At 35.5% G+C, this 21,395-nt stretch overlaps 1 protein-coding gene across 2 annotated transcripts in view; it reads left to right on the top strand.

The window, feature by feature from the left end:
- CENPE (centromere protein E) overlaps positions 1–21,395 on the top strand; it is a 37,193-nt gene that overhangs the window by 14,915 nt on the left and 883 nt on the right. The window contains exons 21-43 of one of the 2 annotated variants that reach the window (XM_015862022.2): positions 6–183; positions 583–737; positions 1,771–2,085; positions 2,856–3,167; positions 4,277–4,435; positions 5,292–5,492; positions 6,457–6,738; positions 6,850–7,005; positions 7,812–8,033; positions 8,757–8,915; positions 9,107–9,328; positions 10,298–10,435; positions 11,245–11,445; positions 11,528–11,674; positions 12,297–12,509; positions 13,295–13,501; positions 13,983–14,192; positions 16,226–16,447; positions 17,065–17,268; positions 17,788–17,900; positions 18,804–18,901; positions 19,793–19,958; positions 20,455–20,714. In XM_015862022.2, coding sequence (XP_015717508.1) covers positions 6–183; positions 583–737; positions 1,771–2,085; positions 2,856–3,167; positions 4,277–4,435; positions 5,292–5,492; positions 6,457–6,738; positions 6,850–7,005; positions 7,812–8,033; positions 8,757–8,915; positions 9,107–9,328; positions 10,298–10,435; positions 11,245–11,445; positions 11,528–11,674; positions 12,297–12,509; positions 13,295–13,501; positions 13,983–14,192; positions 16,226–16,447; positions 17,065–17,268; positions 17,788–17,900; positions 18,804–18,901; positions 19,793–19,958; positions 20,455–20,714 — 4,540 coding nt within the window. Of the gene's footprint in view, positions 1–5; positions 184–582; positions 738–1,770; positions 2,086–2,855; positions 3,168–4,276; positions 4,436–5,291; positions 5,493–6,456; positions 6,739–6,849; positions 7,006–7,811; positions 8,034–8,756; positions 8,916–9,106; positions 9,329–10,297; positions 10,436–11,244; positions 11,446–11,527; positions 11,675–12,296; positions 12,510–13,294; positions 13,502–13,982; positions 14,193–16,225; positions 16,448–17,064; positions 17,269–17,787; positions 17,901–18,803; positions 18,902–19,789; positions 19,959–20,454; positions 20,715–21,395 lie in introns of both variants that reach the window. The other variant, XM_015862021.2, reaches the window with a different exon arrangement.

The following is a 21,395-nucleotide window of genomic DNA, read 5'->3' as shown; positions in this document are numbered from 1 at the left end:
TGAAGAATGAACTCTTAAATAATCATAAACAAATGCAAAACGATGTGGAACTTTATCAAAGACAAATAGAAGCAGGAAAGGCCAGCTACAAAAAAATGCAAGCTGACTTGCAGAAAGAGTTGCAGTCTGTATTTCAAGAAAACACGAGGCTACATTCACTGATGGAGGGTAAAGTTCCAAAAGGTACTATTCTGTTTAAGTTGGTGATTTTTCTCCCTTCCCCTTCTCTTTCTTCCTTTTCTCCATTTGAGGTGGGGGATGTAGGGAAAGTTTTTGCTCTTTTCTCACTGAAGTGTTTTTCAGGAATCTTTGACACTGATTTGTAAAACTAGTTTCCATAATGCTTTGTATGTCACCAAAGGCAGTCAAGTCAATGAAGGATATCAGGGAGAAAGTGGAAATAAACTGAGTGCAAGTCTAAGTTATGACCAAATTCAAAACAGTAGTTCCATTTTGATTGCTGACAAATTACAAAGTAGTCTTTGGAGACTTGACATCCAGAGCATGATATAAAACTGCTTAAATTAAAACCTGTTTTTCTTCTCTCACACTCTTATTAATTTAAACTTGCTGATTGTCTAGACTTGGTTTCTCTTCTGGACCTGGAAAAAAAGGCATCTGACTTAAAAGCAGAACTAGAAAAAGCATTGGAGGAGAATGTACTCCTACAGAAAAAAGTAAATGAGCTATCGGAACTTCAGGCTCTACCAAATACTGTTGAGATACAGCAGAGAGAGGTAAACAAAAGTCTAACTATGCTGGAGCTTGTCTTTTGTTCGTGTATTTTTATATTGTGCTTGACTAATAACACATAAATGGAGGTCTATCTGATAGTTCTCAGTAAAAAAGTTGTCTTGAATCAAATAACAAGATTTTACAAAGTTCTTTATGCTGTTGTTTCTCAGGTATTTGATATTTACGCTCGAGAATAAATCAAGAGTTGAATGCTCCGTTATAGTCCACTAAAACTAACTGAAGTATTTCTAGTACAAAGCCTGCATATTTACCATGGTCATCATTTGATAGCTACATGTGTTTTGTTCTTATTCACTGCACCATTTCACCCATCCTGAAACCGAATTTTTGTCTGGATGAGTAAAGAGTAAATATTAACACTTCTGAGTAGAAACATTGGCTGGGGAGTAAAAGGTTTAATTTAAACTTTCCAGAATTTGCACACAGACTTTCTTGCTTCTTGGTAGGGCACAGTTTAGTATACTTTTTTTCCAACAGATTCTTCCTAAGACTTCGCAAATTTGTTATACTCGGTAGCAGATACAAGAGGATTTTATGCACTTATGGTCTAGGACAAGTAATTTTGTACAAACCCAATTGTGAATATTTTGCAGAATGTTCCAAAACCTTCCATTGGCCTACTTCTAAAAAAATATATTAAGTAGATGTTAACTGTATAAAATCTGTATTGCAAGCAGTGTCAATACGTCAAAGTACTTAATCAGTTTAAAAGCCATAGCTTGCGATGTTAGTTCAGTCCTACCTCAAAACAGTGAAAGGAAATAATTAAAAAACATCTTAAGTGTTAGAAGGGAAGAGTTTTAATGGATTTTGAATTCAGTAGGATTCATCTTCCCCCATTCTCTCCAAAGTATTGTTTAGGTTTTGTTTTACTGGGATTAAGTGTGGCAGTCTAGCGATGTACTGCACTCTGTTTGCTTTTATTAGTTTCTTAAGCCTGCATGAGTATGTCTTTTACTATACAGCTATAACAAATACTGATTTTTAAATGTTGTTAATTTTTTTTTCCATCAGATTCTTGAAAAAAATGAGGAGTTAAACTTACTAAAAATGGAAAGAGAAAAACTGCTCTCTGCAGCAGCTGATAATGAAGTTAAACTTAACTCTGTGACTGAGGAAATAGAAAAATCAAAAAAAGAGCTAACAGATGCACAGCTTAAATATGTAAACTCTAATCAGGAATATGTAGCTCTTAAACAGCTCCATGAAGAACTAGAACAAAAGTACCTTGCTGTGTCAGAAAACTGTGAACAAATGAAGTTCCAAATAGAACGTTTGTCTAAAGATGCAGAAGATTCTAAAACAGCTTTGGATCATGTGAAATTAGAGGTTGGTGTCATATTCCTCTTTTTGACATATGCTAAGAATTCTCCAAATGACTTCTTTTTAAAATATAAAGTAGTGGTTTTGAAGGTATAGTGCTGTAAAAGGAATTCTAGTTGTAGTGGATATCTATTGTTCTGTGCCAGATGGATAGATTTGAGATGCACAGGCTTATGCACCTCAATGGCCTCTTTCTTCATAGGCAAATAAACAAGCTACTCAAGGATATGCATTCTCCTGTACATTTTAAATTCTTCTTATTCTTATACTCTTTATTATGCAGATATATTTTAAATAGGTAGCTATTGCCTATTCTTTCTGAGTTCATAGGAACAAAGCTTTCTGATCAGTAGAGGACTTTATTTAAAAGAGATGAAATGGGATATCTTTCAGACCACATAGAATCACTGCATTACTTGGCAAATAAAAAGGGGAAAAAACAGTCATATAGAAGGAGAAGGAAAATTAACCTTCATGCATTTCTGACAGGCCTTTTGGCAATTATGTGGCTGCCATATTCAGCTATGGATTTGATAGGCTACTGCTTCATGTGTGTTTGTGTTTTAGCAAGACTTCCTGCTAAGAAGGTTCTGGAGACAAATAATTAATGTAGACAAGAATATAAATGCAGAGTTAGTGAAATGATGAAATTCCTACTCTTATGAAGAGTGAAAGGATTGTCTAGCTTGTCTAAGCAAAGGAAACTTTGAGATTATGTATAATAGTGTTTTATATGAGCGTGAAAGTGTTTATTCCTTTTCCTTTATAAATTAAAGCTCTCTAATAAAATGAAAGAATTGGAAGAAAAGACAGCAGAGCACAAACATCATCTTCAAATAAAAGAAGAGCTTGCTCAGGCTCACCACAAGCTAAATGAAATGGAACAATTAAAAGAGCAAGAAAAGGTTATGGAAGCAAGATTGGAGACTAAGGATTCAGAGATCCAGGCAGTTCTTCAGCAGCTTAGTGGATGCAGGGAAGAAATAAAAACTCTCACTCAGGAAAGAGATCAACTGAAACAAAAAGAGGAATCTCTCCAAGCTGAGACAGACCAGCTCAAAGAAGACATAAAGGACACTGTTTCAATGGTAGGGATTCTGGCTTTATTCAAATGGACTGTATATATTAAGTAGAAAGACTATAAAAGAACTTGAACTATGTAGGTTGCTCTGAAAGTAATACCTCCTATTTATTTAATGGAAACCTCAACAGATACAAAGAGCACAGCAACACTATTTGATAGAGCAAATTTTCAACTACAAAACTCTGTTTTTCCATGTAATCACCACTATTAGCTATTTTTGCCAGCAATGAACTAGAGGCTTCATGTCACACTTGTAAAAATCTGCACCGGTGGAGGTGATCTACTGTTGTGTCTGCTAAAATGTACTACCCACCACCTAACTGTGCTCACATCCACTGTTTAGTCTCCATAAATGTTAAGCAAGGGACAGTGAAGTTTTCTGGCAGGTTCAGCTTCTGGACCTAGGTAAGTGCATGTGGAATAATTGCTACAGGTGACATGAGAATTAAAGTATAACATTACTCAGTGGGAAATGAAGGTACAGATTGTTTACAGGGATATGAGAGCAGAGTGCAATTAGTATGCCATTAAATAGTACAGAGTGTTGAGCATAGTGGAGACTGTGGCCAGGTTCTGTGACCTATAGTAGTCCCCTAGGCAACCGTAGGTGACAACAATATCAGGTGAACCTGATGTACTGCTGTAAGAAGAACAGTGCTGGGATGGGGACTTGGTGGTGCTAAGGTACTGATAATCTGCTTATCTTATCTACTCCTGGGCCTAATGTCTGTCTGGTTGGTTTGGTTTTTTTTTTGTTTCATATGCACTTCCATATCTGACACCAATTTGTCAAACTATTCTTCTGTTGCCATATATCACACAGTAACAAAATGTAATGGCTTATAGGTGGGAAGGTTCTGCCTCTATTACCACTCCACCAACTTCCACTTCTGGGGCAGGTCAACATAATAAAATAGGAGGCATTACTTTCAGAGCAAGTCTTGTATATTGAAATATATGGGGGACAAGGGGAGTGAATTTTCTTTGGTATTTTTTTGGTCTTTTGGGTGTTGGGTTTTTTTGTTTGTGTTTTGAGGAGTACCTACCAATGTGGCAAAAAATAATAATAATAATAATAGCATTGCTGTCTTATGGATTTTCTTTACTCTAAAGAACATTTTAGCACATGAAGAACTGAGAAATGCACAGAGTTCTCTCCAGAAATCCCAGGAAACTGTTAAGAAGCTGGAGAAAATTATTTCTGAAAAAGAGACTCAGATTCTGAGTGTTGAGGAGACACACGAGAAAACTATTAATGAACTTAAAATACAGGTAAGATGTTTTGTAATCATTCAAAACTAAAATGTTTCTAGTGTTTTTCCCAATACTGTGAAAGCAAATCTTGTCTGTCTGATTACAGTCTCTTCTGCTTGCCCTTCAATTTTCTAGACCTTCAGTAGAAAATAGTTTAAAAAAAAAAAATTAAAAATGGTGTTTATAGCTTGAATTTCTACAGATATCAACAACTGATAATGTACTATAAAATTTTTCCTAACTAATGTGTCCTATAGCTACCAAATTGACTGGTGAAGTTAGATGGCAAATAGAGATAAGTATGGTAACAAAGCTTATGGTTTGCAAGCTTTGCTCTCAATGATAAGTCTAGCAGGAGGCTGTAAATGAAACTGAGTTTATTACATGTAGCAGGAAGCTGATAATATGTTTTTCAAGCTTGTGTACAAATGACAAAAAGAGTGCTAAGTGTACTGACCCCATGCAGTAGCTTCAGTAACAGTTTCTTTGGCAGGCCAATCTGTAATAGATGACACCAGAATAAACACCACAATAAACACTACAAGAGCCAATACATCAATCAATGTTAACTTAGTATTTGCTGGTTCTTAAAAAAGCTAAAGCATAGAATTAGATGGAGAAGTGTTTCTTATTTGGCTTTGTCCTATCAGATATTTTCTAAATAAAACATAGCCAGTATTAGAGGAAAAAAGCTACTAAAATATTAGCATTTAAAACAGGTGACAGAAAGGCCAATGACTGTTGGATTTTTCCCCAGATTTGTTAGAATTTGTTAAATATTTGTTTAAAAATACTAGAGCAGAATAAATGAAAGTTTTTGCGTTTTAGTTTTCATTTTCAGTTGTTGGAGATACTATCTTTGCATACTTTGTAGTTATCACAGATGACAGAAGAAATTAAAAGCATCACATCAGAAAGAGACTGGCTTGCTGCAGAAAATAAAAGCCATGGAGAAAGTGACCAGCTTCAGGTGCTGAAGGAAGAAATATTTTCCCTTACACAAGAGAAGAATTCATTACAGGAAAAGCTGGACAGTTTACATCTAAAAAAAGAAGAGCATGGAGAAGGAACTCTGGTAAGTATTATACTAAGTTTGTAATACAAAGCTTGCATATTTAATCTTTAATTTGAGTGATAATAGCTTCCTAAATAAACCACAGAAGGATGCTACTGCAGGCCATCAGACACCACCAGCTGTATTGTTTACCTTAAAGGCAATTCAACCAATACTATCAGTTGTATCTGGGCAACTAATAGCAGGCTATGACAAACGTTTCCTCTAAATAGAATTTTATCTTGACACAGGATGGGGGTGTTATGAGTTGATCTGTACAGAGATGAGGTACTGTAATTAAGTATTTGAACCTAAGAACTGCTTTTCTGGAAGCAAAGGTGATGGCTTTTTCAAAGCACAGAAACCTTTTTGGCTTTTTTTTCTAGGCAAGGTGTGTTAATGGCCTTTACATCCAACATTTTCCTTAACTGAGCATGATGATAGTATGTGTGTGGTTTTATGCATAGATGCACTTGGAAAATATAAATTTATAAAGCATATGTGTAAAGTAATATTTATGGGGAGGTGGACAGACTTGGAAGAGATAATGTCTTGACATCTTATCATAGAATGGCTTAGGTTGGAAGGGACCCTAAGCATCATCAAATTCCAACCCCCCTGCCATAGGCAGAGCCACCAACCTCCAGATCTGATACCAAGACCAGGCTGCCCAGAGCCTCATCATCTCACCTAACGTTAAGAGTAGATATATGGACAAGACCTATGTAGCATATTTGTTTTTCCTCAGGCTTAAACCGCAGCCGCGAAGTTCTGCTTCTGGCAACCTGTTTCAGAAGACATCTTTTCAAATTTTACTTATATATGTATTTTCTCAAGAAATTTGAAATACTGAATTCAGTCAAATCCTATTTATTTCCATATACAAATTCCTTTAAAATATAGATTCTGTTTATTTTACATAAAACAGCTTGTTTCTTATGACTGCTTCCCTAAACCTGTTGACTTCTATTCCTGTGTAAAATAGGAATCAGTGATTGGAGAAAAATCTGTTGAGCAGGAATTACTTCATCTAAGAGAGGAGCTGAGCCAGACAAAAAAGAAACTGCATGAAATGGAGGAAAGAAAGGCAAGTGAATTTAACAGGGAATCTGAAGAAGTGGAACAGACAGATCTTATTGCAAAATTGAATGACTGTCAAGAAATGAGCTCTATGACAGAAAGAGATGATGATTTCAAAATGCAACTGGAGAATCTCCAAAATGAGAGAGACCATTTGAGAAACACTCTACAGGAAGCAATTAGCATGGTAAGAAAAACTGTTCCATTCCTTTAAGGCAAAGTCTTTAGTAAACTTCTGTCATAATTTTTGGAAATGATATTCAAGCTTTAATTTATTTGAACTGTTTTGTGCCCAAAGAATTCAGAGGTGCAGGAAGAACTGAGATGTGCTCAAAACTCCATCAGACAACATCAAGAGACCATTGTGGAACTGAAAGAAAGTATTTCAGAGAAAGAAAGTCAACTCTTGAAAGCGCAAGAGGCACTGAAGGAAGCAACCGAACTGGAGAAGAAGGTCAGATTTAGTTTTGTGAAGTAAATAAGTTCTATCATCTACAAACTACAATTTTTAAAGGTTCAATAAATGTATTAACAGACTTAAGGCTTTTCCCCTTTTTTAACTACTTCGTAAAAGAAAGCCATAACAATAGAGGCAGTGGAAAGGTAACCAAATTGCAACTTGACGTGTAAGCTACAGCCTTTATAACAAAATGTGTATTGGTGCTGAAGGATCAAGTATTAAACGCCAATGTTGCTACTTTACCCCAGTTTATTTTCCAAGTCTTACACTTCTTTAAGTTATTATAGTTAACATGCTATCTTTCAGCTATGTAACTCTGAAGATATCTAAACAAGTAAAGGGCATTTAGCCCATTCTTTTGCTTGCTGTGCTCATTATAATTTTATTTTTCCTTCTTATTTTTATGTATGAAGCTACTGGTGCTTTAAGAAAAAAAATAGGCTTGATTCTATCAAGCATTATTTGCTGTGGATACAGATCTGCTGTGGAGATGTTTTTCTGGAATAACTGTGAACTGTAGGTTTTTACACATACTTTCTAATGGGATAGAAACACTGAAATATAATTAACACATAAGTAAAATTGTGATGTCACTTGTTTGCATCGTTAGTAAACTGATGGATATTTCTTGTAACAACCCACATGTGTAGGTGGTGCTTTTGAAATGCAATCCAGTGACACTTTTCCTACATCAACCTAATTACCGAGACAAAAAAAGCAACATAAATTAAAGTTACTGGTTTTTTTTCCAAGCATGCATAGAAATATCAGCAATCTTAATAAGCTACTTGTTCTTTCAGCTCACTGAAGTAACTGAAAACCTGACTCATGTCTCTTCTGAGTATGGCAAACTACTGGCAGAAAAAGAACAAACAGAAAGAATAATGAAGGAGGACATTTCTCAGCAGCTTGAGAAAATAGCTTTACTTAATGTGGAGAAAGATGAGCTACAGCAAATGCTAGAGGTCTCTAAAACAGAAAAAGACCAGTTGAAGGCTGATTGCAAGGAAAGCAAAGAGAAAGTATGTATCAAATCTCTTCAATAATTGTTTTAAAGTCACTTTATATCATTCAATTGCTTCAGTCCTGGAACTATCAGCTGTTCAATGTCCCTCCCTTTCTTCATTTGTTCTCAGCAGAAGTAAAGTAAAAATTGAGTCTACTAGTCCAATCTGGATTTGGGAATTTCTCTGTTAATTTTCCTTTGCAGCTGTTGTGGTCCCACTCTGGATTAACCACAGTTGTCCACCTGCTGGATAAATGTTCCACAAGTTCCTGTTACATTTCCGACCTACAGTAGCTTTGCATTTAGCACTGAACATTAGAAGTAATCCAAGCTTAAGAGTTTACCATTTTCTACTATTTCAATGAAGAATGAGCTGAGAAATAGAAAGCTAAATCCAGAAATGAAATTGATTTGCTATTGCATTTCTCTGCCTTGATGCTTTGTTTTGAAAGCAGGATAGTGCTTATTCAATATCCCAATCATTTTCCTATAAGATATGTTTATTTTGATGGTTCACTTCAGACAAACTTGGCCTGAGTGGCATTTAAGAACAATTAAGCTGCTATGTTCTGAAATTAAATGGAAGTGTGGCAAATAATTATTTCTGAAAAGAATTTGCAGTTTCAAATAGTTCTCTCCTAGAAATTCAAATGCCTTGTCTTACCATTCTTAACTCTGTATAAGCAGTGTTTAAGAAAGTCATACTGGCTATTCAGCTCTGTAACACTTCGTTCTGCAGTTGGTAGAAGTTCTGACAGAAATGGAGAGTCTGCAGGAAGAACTAAAGCATCAGAAAGAGCAAGCTGATATTCAGAAAAATATGCTAGCGGAAGGAGAAGAGAAACTACAAAGCACTGAAGAAAAGTTAACTGAGGAAATAAACAAACTGAAAGAAAAGGCAAGTACAATAATAAACTCCTCTTAAAACTAGTTTAGAGAATGTCTCCTCAAGGGCTGATGAGAGGGAAAAGGTACTTATAGTAACTTGTGCCATTTTACTGCTTTGATAGATGATCTCATGGTAATAGTTATTGGCAAAAATTCCTGTTTCTAAACTATATTTGATTTTGTAATTTTGAATCTTTGTAGATCGACAAGTTGAACGAGGACTTAAATTTGGTAACTAAAGAAAGGCAACAGATTCTGGAAGAACTAAAAGAAAAGACAGAGAATGAAAACAGTAAACTTCAAGAGCTGGGGAAACAATGTGATTTTTTAGCACAGGAGAGAGATCAGTTCCAAGAAATGCTGGAATGTATTCAAGCAGAGAAGAACAAACTGGAAGTTAACTTACAAGAGAGTATTAATAAGGTGCTTTGTCTTTGATTTAAGTATAAGAATTACAAATGTTGAAAAGCAGATTGGCTTTTTCATGAAACTGTTTTGGAAAAATTTCTTATGGATATTATATATCCAAATTGAAAAATACTGGTGAGCATTAATTTCTGTCTTGTGGAATTGTATTTTAAGATATATACAAGATCTTTCAAAAATCTTATCTGAGGCTACTTCATTTAGAAAAGAGGGAGCACATGCATATGTTGAATTACCGAAAGACTTCAGTGGTATTTTTTGAATGTTATAGTATATCTTGTTGTCAAGTTCTGAAGTTATCACTGAAAGTGACAAATTCAGATACTTTTATTTTGCTTCTGGATAAGGAATTATCTTCACAACAGTGAAGGTGGTAGTTTGGTTCAGTGCTGAGCTGCGATCCTTATTCAGATTCGGTAACTTGTAGATGATTCAAATCTATGGTACCACTGATTCATTTGAATTTAGGTATTTTTTGAGTCATACTGCTATGAAACTTGAAATTTAGAGATTCAGTGTAAGGAATACTACTCCCATAATAATAAAAAATAATTTAAAATTACTTGATAATTGTCACACTGTTAAAATTGTCTCGTGAAGTCATTATTTCTAGTTCCATTATTTCTAACAGTTGTTAAAATAATATGAATGAGGTTCACATCTCTGCTTTGTGTTCCTCTTCTTTGAAACAAGAATTGTAGAAAGTATATTCAATGTTTCATAGCATATTTTGTGCAATTCTTTACACTAAATGCTAATTACTTGTGAATATTCTAATTGGCAGCCTTTATTTAGAATAAACTTTTCAAATACAAAATATGTAACTTTCTATTCTCAGACGGAAGCAATTTGTGATTTTTCCTAGGCATCTGACTCTTATGAAACAGAAAAGTCTGGTGTGTTAGAAGTAGATTCATATAATGTCTCATAACTTTTAAAATATTTGTTGGTCTAATTTTAACTCAGATTCTTGAAACTGAAAAGGAGTTGAAATGTCATCAAGAACTCCTCAGCAATGAGAAAATGAAAGCTGAAGAACAGGAAGAACATCTGTTAAAGGTTCAGAGGAAGTCGGAGATTTTGCAGGACAGCCTAACAAATAAGGTGGGGAGTCTTTAGTTTTTATCTAGTTATTCCATAGTGATGTTTTCTGATGTTTTAATCACTGAGCTAAATTACTGTTCAAGACAAATCCTATTTAATTTTAAACTGCCAGCACATCAGCCTGTGTTCTATAACAAGCACAAACATGACATGAACAAAGGATTCTGTAATGATTTAAGTGAAATTTAGAATCAGCACGTTCAGCTCATCTCAGCTGAGCTGGCTGCTCCACTACAGTGTACATATTGCATAAATCCATGTCCAGCTTTAATATGTTGCTTATGTATTCATTCGGGCTTTAAAAATCATTGTGTAGACAGTATGATCCCAAGTGAGTTTGGAATCTTTGGTGCTTTGCACAGTTTCAAACTGTATCTGGTATTCAGCAAGTGTTGCTGCTTAGATCTTCCCAACTTAATCTCTTTTGCAAGTTTTACTTTGCTTTTCATCTGTCAAACTCTTATTTTGTCTGTAAATCTAACAGTGTAAGTAAGGATTGCTTTAGGTAAACAGTTAGGGTTAGTATTCAAGTGGATAGAGCAGATAGATGAACAATCTGATTGCATTTATCTTCTGTTAATATTCCATTTCTGTTTTTTTTGTAAAGTGGATGTAATGCCATTCTTAATCTTCTGAGAAATTAGAACATTGAAATCGTTTTTATTCTTTATGTGCTTTTAATGTGAATTTTAGAGTTACTGGAAATTATCTTGTGTTGAATACAGCCAACTCATTTTAGTCTTTAATAGTGGAGTCCGTAGACTAAGACCAGCTCATTTTTTTTAACTTTTTTTTCTCCAATATTACAGATTCAACAGTTAACTGAGACACTAAATAGGATATCAAGTGAAAAAGACCTGTTATTGGCTGAAAGAGATAATCATTCTTTCCAACTTAAAGAACAAATCTCATCAATTAATCAAGAAAAAGATGAGCTACACAAACTTCTCCAGGAGATCAGTTCTGAGCGCAACCAACTCAAGATGGAACTGCAAAAACGTTCTGAGATGGTTGGTGTTGCAAGCTGCATACCTACGTTAGTAATAACTTATCTTCTTGAATGGTACTTAATTATGCATGCATTTATTGTAGTGTACTGAAACAAATGGAAAACTGGAATGTGCTCTGAACAAACTGAAGCAGAGAGACCTGAATGATACGTCTGTTCAAGTGAACTTACTGGATAATGCAGAGAAGGTGGATGATGAGAGTTTGGTGGCAAAAAGCATGAAAATTAAGGTGAGTTTCTGTATTTTTTAAAGGATACGTGTCAAACTTTAATAACTTTTGTTCAGGTGTACTTCTGTGTATGATTTATAAAGAATTGGCAAGTCTTTATTTAGGTTTTTTTTAATTAAAAATTGAAAATGGTACTGGCTTGTAAATTTAGGCTACCTTATATTTTCCTTAAAGTGTAATCTAGCTTCTGTATGTGATTTGTGAGCTTTAGTTAACTAATAATTCCTTGAAGCATATTGGCATTTCATGGCCTACTAACTGCTTTAAATTTATGGCCAAAGCTTTCCTTGGAAAGAAAGCAGGTATGGCTGTTTCACAAAGGAAAACAAAAGGCAAAGCACTAAGAGCAACTTCGTGATCTTTCTTTTCACACAAGGATCAAAGAGATCAGCCCCATTCAGAAAGCAGTCTGGTGGCAAGCTCACAAACAGACAACAAATTGTATTTCAGGACCAGCTTACTGTTTTAATCTTCACCTATGACAATAGGACAGACTTCAGGTCTTGTGTTACTTTTCTACCTTTGTAAAACCTTATGTATGCTGCGGGGGTTAACCTGTAATCTGATGCTCACCTAAAGACTCATTCCTTACTGTGACTTAATTTGCTTAATTTATATTTAGGAGCTTCTTGAAATATTCCCAGATATAAGGAAGAGGTATGACTGTTTCTCTACAATGTCTCTCAATCTAAAAGCTGAACTGGATAGTCAGAAAGCAGTGATAGCTGGAATACTGACTCAGCTTTCATCGGAACAGAGTAAAGAAGTCAATCGACTGCGAATGGAAAATGAGAGCATTAACAGTCATCTCCAGAGTTTATTGAACAAACTGAAGGTGCCAACTAAAATGCTGAATATATATATGAATATATATAGTCTCACTATTAACAGCTAGGATTCTGTATGATCTAGCTTTGATATTTCATGAATGCTTGTCTTAGAGAAAATAGACCCCTTACATATCTGAAAAACTGGAATATTTAGATAAATGAACTGCTATTTTTTTTTTTTACTGTAATAATATATAATAATATAAAAATACTGTAGTATTTCATCAGTATTAATCCATTTACATTGATGGGTAGTGTTCTGCGCTTTATAAATCAAATCAAATTATAGTCATCTGGGTACATATTTCCTTAGAGAGGAAAGATATGCAAGAGGCCTTGGAGATTTACTTTTGTTTTGTAAAATTACCAGAAGGTTTAATGATTTCTGTGGTCAGACTTCCCTCAATCCATAGCTCTATAGAGAAACATATTCCAAATATTAGGAAAAAATTAAAAGAATTTAGGAAAGAATTACTGTCATAATGAACAGAAATATAGTACACACTATAGTTTTTGTGTTTTTGTTGTTTTTTTTTCTGTGTGTGGTTTTTTGTTTTTTGTTTTTCCTATTTACTTATTTACCATGTAAGGGAGGGAGGTGGAAGGCATGGAGGCAAAATGATGGTAGAATGAAAGTTCTGGTAATAAAAGTATCAGTTACCTTTATACATACCGTTACCTAAAACATTTAACAAGAAAGGTTTAATTAGTACTTTTAAAGAACCTGATATCCTATTTTCACATAAGCTATCTAATGTTCATTTTCTTTTTTTTAATTGTTGTTCAACAGTTTTTGTTCACTCGTATTTGCTCAAAGAAGAAGGATTATCATGCTACTGTTAATAAGTATGTAATGGAACTATATGAGGAAAAGAGAAATCAACATCAGCTACAAGTTCAAATTCAGTGTCTGAAAAAGTTTCATTTAAATCAGAACGAAATATCCTCTCAAGAGTTAAATGTAGAAGTGTGGCAGACTTTGCATTTGAACACACAGGTATGGTTTTAAATTTTCAAAGACTTGAGTATTTCAAGACATGATATAACATGGTTGTACTAGTCTAATGGGCATTGTTTTAGCTATTTAAACTATACTTGGGGAGGGGAAAACAATTCTTTTTTAAGGCTACTACTTATATAAAGTGAATTCTGTTTGATAAAGTGGCTAAAAATTAAGTTGAAAAATTGTGGGACTATTATTTACTAATTTGTCCTGTAGAATACATTTCTATGTGATACTAAGATGATTTCTGTTAGCAATTAGATGAATTTCCCACCTTCATCCTCCCACCTGCAACCAGGAGCATGGATTGTCTATTTTTTTCCAGTAGGGGATAGCAAAATTCCTTTTAGCCTAACAAATGGGGAATAGTTAGATGCTAAAATGTATTTCCTCTACATATAGATAGTTAAGGGGGCAAAAATACATACATGTACCTAACAAAATAATATTTTAACTTGATCCCTTCTCTGAGAAGAACATCCTCAAAGATATATCAGAAATGGAGAGTGAACTTCTCAGCATAGAGGCAGAGTTGCAGCAAGAAGCAAGTAATAGAAAGGAAACCTCACAATTCTGGGAAAATTGTTCAGTACACCACTGTGATACAGAAGAACTTAAAGAAGAGTTAAAGAAGGATAATGAAAGGCTTTTACAAGTCGTTAATTTCTGGACCCCAAAAGGAAAGGTAAATAAAAACTTAATTCTTAAATGTGTTTATTGTGTGTACTGTGTAAATACCTCTGTAATCTAGTTGAAAACAAACAAAAAAACTACTTTTGAAGTTATTTTATTAATTACTATCAGCACTTATGTTTTACAGTTAAATAAACTGTAAAACATTTTTAAGAAAAATCAGAAGATTTTTAGGACTTTTTTCCTTATCCAATTAAGTTGGAAACTTGTGCTTAAAAAGAGTTCCCAGGAGATAATTGTGTGTGTATGAGGTGGGTTTTCTGGGATGTTTGTGTCATGGGTTAGTGTCATCTTGTCTCTGGTTCAGGGAGCCTCCCTCCCCCAACCCTGCAGGAGGATGAGAGTACAAAAGGAAGGGAGTACAGCTAGATTGACATAAGAGAAATTAATTTATAGTAAATGGTAAAGAAATATGAGATAATATTAAAAGAATGAAGGGTAACCAATCAAATAAACAGGAGAGAGCTATCTTTCTAACTGTGCTGTGGGTGGTGTTACAGAAGGAAGTAGAGCCATGGTTATGTCACCTCTCTTCCTCCCGGAAAACACATGGTAATGACTGGGGTTGCTGGGAATTGCAGTTATGCACTTCCTACCCAGCAACAGGAACTGCAGCTTCATGGCAGCTGTCCCAGCTCTTGTTGGTTTTGCATGATGTTATGACATGGAATACCTGTAGGAAACCATGACAGTTTGCTTTTTAACAGCCTGAATCTTGGAAACAAGGTTTATAGTTGTGTTTAACTGTTCCTTGCAGAACTTGGAAGCCTGATGAATTTACATTCTCAAGGCTTAATACTCACAGGATTTCCTGTTCTTTTCCAACAACCTTTAACAAGGCTAAAGTGTTTTCTATAAAACTTGATTGTAATTGATATTCTTGTACCTTTTATACCTCCATAATTTAGAATTACCCATTCCACACAATGTGGAAAAAAAAAAGTTACGTTCTGCAGTATGAAATGTTTTTAAACTAAATTTAATGAGAATTTATCTCTGGATAAGAACATCAAACAGCTCTTAGAAAACAGGTTACGGGAAGGTATCCTCTACCTTATGATTAGTTCTTAGGAACGGTCTTCATAACTTCCAGCAAACATTTGTTCCTGAGGTACTGATATTTGTTCTACTGGTATTGGTCTGGAGTATGAACCATCACCCTCCTTCTGTACGTGCTGTGACTCAGTTCTGTCCCACTAAGTTTAGCTTACTGAAAAAAGACTTAAATATCTTTTGTAGAATTGTCAGCCTTTAGTTCTCCAGGGTTTTCCAATGCTGATAGGAAGAATTCCTTGATAGACACACTCTGTGGACCAAAACTGTCACTTAAAAACTGATACACTTATCACCTGATAAGTATGAAGTTCATCTTTACCTGGTGTGTTAAACATTGGTTTCTAGAATAGTCCACTGGGCATGTTTTCTCTTGAATAGTTGTCAGTGAATGGATTCCAGCAAAAATGTATCCAAATAATTGTGTTCTTCTCCATAGCAACATAATGGTTTGGGTAGGGAACACAACTCATGATGAGAGATCTTAAAAAATCATCAAGTCTAACCTCCTGGCCCTGGGCGGAGATGTCTTTAATTAGATCAAGTTGCTCAAAGACCCTGCTGCTTAGGAGTTGGTGAAGCAACTGCTGAACTGTCTCACTATGCTCAGTGTAAAGGAGTCCATTCCTTCTATCCAATATAAATCTACCCTCTTTTAATGTAAAGCTCTTAGCCTTGGAATCTTGCTAAATCTCTTTTGTAAATCTAAATCTCCCCTTTAAGTACTGAACAGACATGATAAAGTCTCCCCAGAGCATTCCTTTGAGGCTAAACTTCTCCAACTCTTCCAGATCCATGGGAGTGCTCCAGCCCTACCAAGCACTTCTGAGTGCCAGTAATTTCATTTCTGGTAGCAAGTACCTGCAAATTTCAAAAGGGACACTGAATCAAGAATGTACAATTAACACCAGCAAACTTCCTACTTTTTTACTTCTAGCTTGTTCAAAAAATTTTGTCTGTATTATTTTTCAGATACTCTTTCAACTTTCTTCAGAGTTGGATGACCGAACTTTGACATACTGTAAGAATGCTGATGTTGAATGTAAACAGCAAAAAGAGAAATCTGAGGAGTTGCTTCGGGATCTGAAGACTCTGAAAGAACAGCTGGGCCCTGGTGGCTCTGCTCATCTTCTGTTAGAAGAAGAAAATTGCAAACTTCACACTGAACTGAAGGCTGCAAAACAAGATATAAAGGTGCAAAAACGTACTCAGTGCTTATTTTCTAGGTGGGAGTACCATAAACTGGAAAGTTTGGTGACTGTAAATCTCTGCCACACTGCCCCAGAACACACTTTGTTTTTGTATACTTATTTTCATTCCTAAAGTGAAAGAAAGTTAGAATTCTTGCCTGTAATGTGATTTATTTTGTCTGTTTTCTATATCCAAATAAATGCCAGTTTACAGATGTACACAGAATGCACCCAAATTTTTCTGAAGTATAGATTCTAATAACGTGGTGTTCTTGAAGCTTTGTTAGATATATAGTATTCCTTACAACTGGAAGCTGCAGAAGAATTCTGTCTTTATTCATGAGAACTGAAGTCTCTTTCCCCCTGTCATACTTAACATTTCAGTTACTCACACTCAAACAATCTTTTTTAGACTTGAGTGTTCCAGAATGCCATCAGATGACACATAGCAGGTGAACAGTGTTATGGAATGTATAGGGACTCTTCCTTCTTTGTTGTTCTGTTATATTTTTTTCTTTTTTATTTTCTCAGGGAGTATGGGGTCTTGTCTTAACAATATAACAGCATGTGATCATACTCATAAGTTGTGCTGTAACTACTCTTAACTGCTTATCTCAATAGGCAATGGAAGTAAAACTCCAAAAGTTGGAAAATTCAGTAAATGAAGCAGGACAAAATCTCAGAGAGAAAGATGACAAGATAAACAAGTTACAAGCACAGATAAGGACAACAACAGCTTCAAGTGAGCTTACCCAGCTGCAAGCGAAACTGAATGAGACAGAAAAGTGCCTCAGAACTTCCCTAACAGAGAATCAGATTCTTCAGGTATAAGCCAAATTCTTTTCTCATTTTTTCTCTAACATGAAGAGAGGGTGCTTTAAAGACAATTTATTCTGCGTGATACTCTTGATATCAGAACACTCTATTTTCCTGTTTACTATGCAGCTTCATTTGCAACCAATGCATCTTTTGAAGATAAAACATGTTATGTTACTAGAAGCTAAACTTACTACCTATGTACTTCTGAAATGTTCTTAAGCTTCAAATTTTTAAACAAGTATAAGGTTTTTTCCCCTCATGCAATATATTTACATGCTAGTTCAAAATTCCCATAATATATTTTCACTCAGGTCGCAATGCTTACTAAAAGTTTGAGTGTGTGCATTATAACAAAGCTACAACAGCAACTACTATGGTGTTAGTTGATAACGTGGACATTCTTATCCTAGAATAACTGTGCTTCCAACTTTGTCCTGCAAGGTGTGGCACACAAGTAAACAAAGCAGTCCCCAGCTTCATTACTCTGTAAGATTCCTTCACTCATACTAGATATTCTGTTTTTAGGCAAAATTAGATAAAGGTGCTGAGTTATACAAAGAAGAAATTGATCAGCTCAAAACACAACTAGTAAAATGTGATATGGAAAGAATGAAGCAATCAAACTCTTTCGATATGAAGTAAGTTCAAATTTACCTTTTCATAGTTCTTAACTACCTATTCCCAACCCTGACCTGACAAATAAGTAGTAAACATTCAGCTTCACATATCTTAGGTTTTTATTCTTTCTGTATTCCAAAGAAAGTAAAAGTCATATATATTTCAAGCTGGTTATCAGACTCCTTCCCTATACACCCACCAAAATCATACCATCGTTGGTTTAGATTGGAAGAGGACTTTAAGATAATCTAGTTCCAACCCCCTGCAGCATGCGGGGTTGTCACTCACCAGATCAGGCTCCCAAGGGCTCTATCCAAGCTGGCTTTGGATGGATGGGGCATCAACAACTTCTTTGAGCAACCTGTTTCAGCATTTCACTACTCTCTAAAGAATTTCTTCCTGAATTCTAACCTAGATTTCCTCTGTTTTAGTTGAAAGCCATTCCCCCTAGTCCTATCACAACAGACTGTGTAAAAAGTCACTCCCTCTCCTGTTTAATAAGTTTCCTTTAAGTACTAGAAGGCTGAAATGAGGTCCAGAGCCTTCCCTTCTCTGCCTTCTTTAAGCTGAAGAAAACCAGTGCTCTCAATATTTCTTCGTGTCTCAAACAACCTATGTTCAGCCATAAATAACTTTTCTGATGTGATGGAGAAACAGCAGCTGAGAACACTCTACAGCTCACTGGACAGAGAATTGAGTTCAAACTTCTGTTTTCCTGCACTTTAACTAAAACCTAGCTAACAACCAGATGTAGAGTTAGTCCAATATATATATATTGGACTATATTATATATATATTGATTTTAAACTTTCTGTGCATTTTTGTTTGTTAGCGCAACTGAAAATCAAATAGGTCTCCTGCAACTTAGATTACTAAGCTTAAAACTCTTTTTTTCCATCCCCTCTGCCTCCCTACCAACACAGACTTGCGAATTATAAAGCTCTTGCAGAACACCAAGAAGAACAGTTAAGAAAGCTAAAAGAAGAACTTAGAAGAGCGCAACAGGAGCAAGATGTTACTGGTAAATTCAAGACCTAAATAAGGGACTGTTTCATATTAAGCATTCACTTTTAACATTTATACAATTAACAAATGTACAGTTAGCAGGAAGCGTAGTATTTTAAAGGCTTTATAAAGATTATTGTGGTGGAAAGAGACAATCAAAAATAAATGAAATGCTCACCCGTGTCCTAGGCTTGCAGTAGAAAACTCCAAAAGGAGGGATCTCCAGAAAGAGATCCTTCCTTAGTGGTAGTCAGCCCTTAAATGGGGTCTAGGAGAGGTGGAGCCAGGCTTCACCCCTTCTGGTCACACACACCTGTGCTCCCAAGGCTGGCTCAATGCTTTCTTCAGGGGATCAACCAGTGGTTCAGGCCATGGCTCAGCAGTTCCCATATAATGTTATGTAGTTTAAATTCCAGATTGGGTGCAGGCCTTTTACCTCAAAAGAATAAAAGTAGGTTTAGGTGCTTTGGAAGAGATGGAAGGTTAGAATACGTTAACTGAATGTGGAATGTATTAGAATTACAGCAGGTCTTGTATTCTTTTTTTGTATATTCCTCCAGTTGTACTAGCAATCATAATGGCATAAGCAGCTGTAGTGACTTATGTTTCTAATTCTATGATTAGAACTAGAAATATAGAATTGTATGAATTGGAATGGACCTTTAGAGGTCAGATGGCACAACTCCCCTGCCTCGAACAGGGGCATCAATAGATAGGCAAGGTTGCTCAGAGCTCTGTCCAGCCTGATCTTCAAAATGTCTCCAGGGATGGGGCATCTAGCTACTGAGGTTTTATGTGTAAGACTACAGGAAGGAATCTTGTATAGGCATAGCTAGAATATTTATTGATGTGATTTTTAAGCACTGTAATGATCATACGTATATTTGTATAATTTTTTTTCCAGTAGTGTGTGAAAAAGAAGCTCCTCAGCAATCCCAAATGTCCATGCCCATTACTTGTGGTGGTGGCAGTGGTATTGTGCAGAGCACACAAATACTTGTTTTAAAATCTGAACAAGTTAAGCTGCAAAAAGAAAACTTGCACCTGAAGAAACAAAATGATATTCTACTAAGGTAAGCACAAGAATGGTAAGCATCGTGTCAAGTAATTATCACAATTTCTTTCTAGGAAACCTGTAGAACTGAGTAACTGCTCATCTTAAGATGCAGAAGAATGTAGCAAGTCTAAACGTTTATGAAAAGCTAGTGATGTATTTGTGTCTGTGTACCTTTTTATGGCTTTTGAGCTTTAAATTAGTTTCTTCCATAAGAATTTGTTCTAAACGTTTATCAGTAACTGGAAGATGAACTTAGTTGAAAACGTAAATGGTAAAATTGTTGGAAGGGATCTTTGCTTAAAAAGGAAAGAAAAAAAAAAACTCACAAAACATTGTACCTTCAGAACTGATGTGGACATTTGGATTTGGTAGGAGGCTTTATTGCCCTGTCTGTGATATGTCATCTGAAGATGTAGGAACTGTCTTGTCAGGATTGTTTCTCTTTCTCCTTCAAAGAACTTCTGAAGGTTTTTCTTAATTAAATGCTATAATTTTTTTTTTTTTCTATTCAGTAATGAGCATCAACTGAAAGAGGAACTCAGAAAATGGAAAGAAAGAGCACTAAAACTGAGAGAACGATTCTCAAGAGATTCTACTCAAGAGGCAGTACCAAGGTCTCCAAGGAAGACAGTGTCAAGTTCCCTTAAGGAGCCAGCTTCACCCGCCAAGCAATCTGTATCTCAGGAAACTGCGACTCAGTACACACCAAAGCCTCTGCCACTGATGTGTCCAACAAACTTCTTTGATAATTCCAACTTAGGTACACTAATAGGTATGTAACATGGTGGTGTCCTATTAAAGTTATTTAGGGGAGACAAAATATATGGGGTGGTCTTTAAGTGTGAGTAGATGTCCTGTACTTTCCCTGATCAGACCTGAAACGCATATAGAAGCAGTTTTCTTGAATGCCTATTCAGCAGATCGTTAAAGGGCTGGCCAACAGGTGCCAAGATTATCCACGCTCTACAGAACCTAAATACTTGGTACACAGACCTCCCGAAGATTAGGCAAACTTAGTATTTCTTTTGCTTCAGTGAAAGTGCTGATGACCAATCACTTTATAAAGTGAAGAGGCAGAATATCACCTCAAATGATGCTGTAGAATCTTTTGCTTTTTAACTTTACAACAGTTAAGCATACACTTCTGACAAAACTGATTTTCACAGACTGCGCTATCTCTATTCAGAGTTAACTGCTGGTTGACTTCTTTCTAATATTTATTTATTGAGATTATCGATTTTTTGATCTTGGATTTTGAATTCGCCATCATGGCAGTCTCTAGCTGCTGTAATAGCTGTTTTGATATTTTCTGATATTTCTTACTGCTGCACTGGTGATTTCTGGGAAGTCTAGTGATCTTAACACATTAGTACCACTGCCCTCATCAACCTGCTTCTGAAAGTCTTTGTGAGGCCTCAGCAGGCGTGCTGAAGACTTTAATTAGACTGACAGA

The sequence above is a fragment of the Coturnix japonica genome, chromosome 4 (genome assembly GCF_001577835.2).
Source record: "Coturnix japonica isolate 7356 chromosome 4, Coturnix japonica 2.1, whole genome shotgun sequence".
In the NCBI taxonomy this organism is placed as follows: Eukaryota; Metazoa; Chordata; class Aves; order Galliformes; family Phasianidae; genus Coturnix; species Coturnix japonica.
The sequence above is the reverse complement of the archived record's forward strand: the minus strand, read 5'-3'. Positions and strand labels throughout refer to the sequence as shown.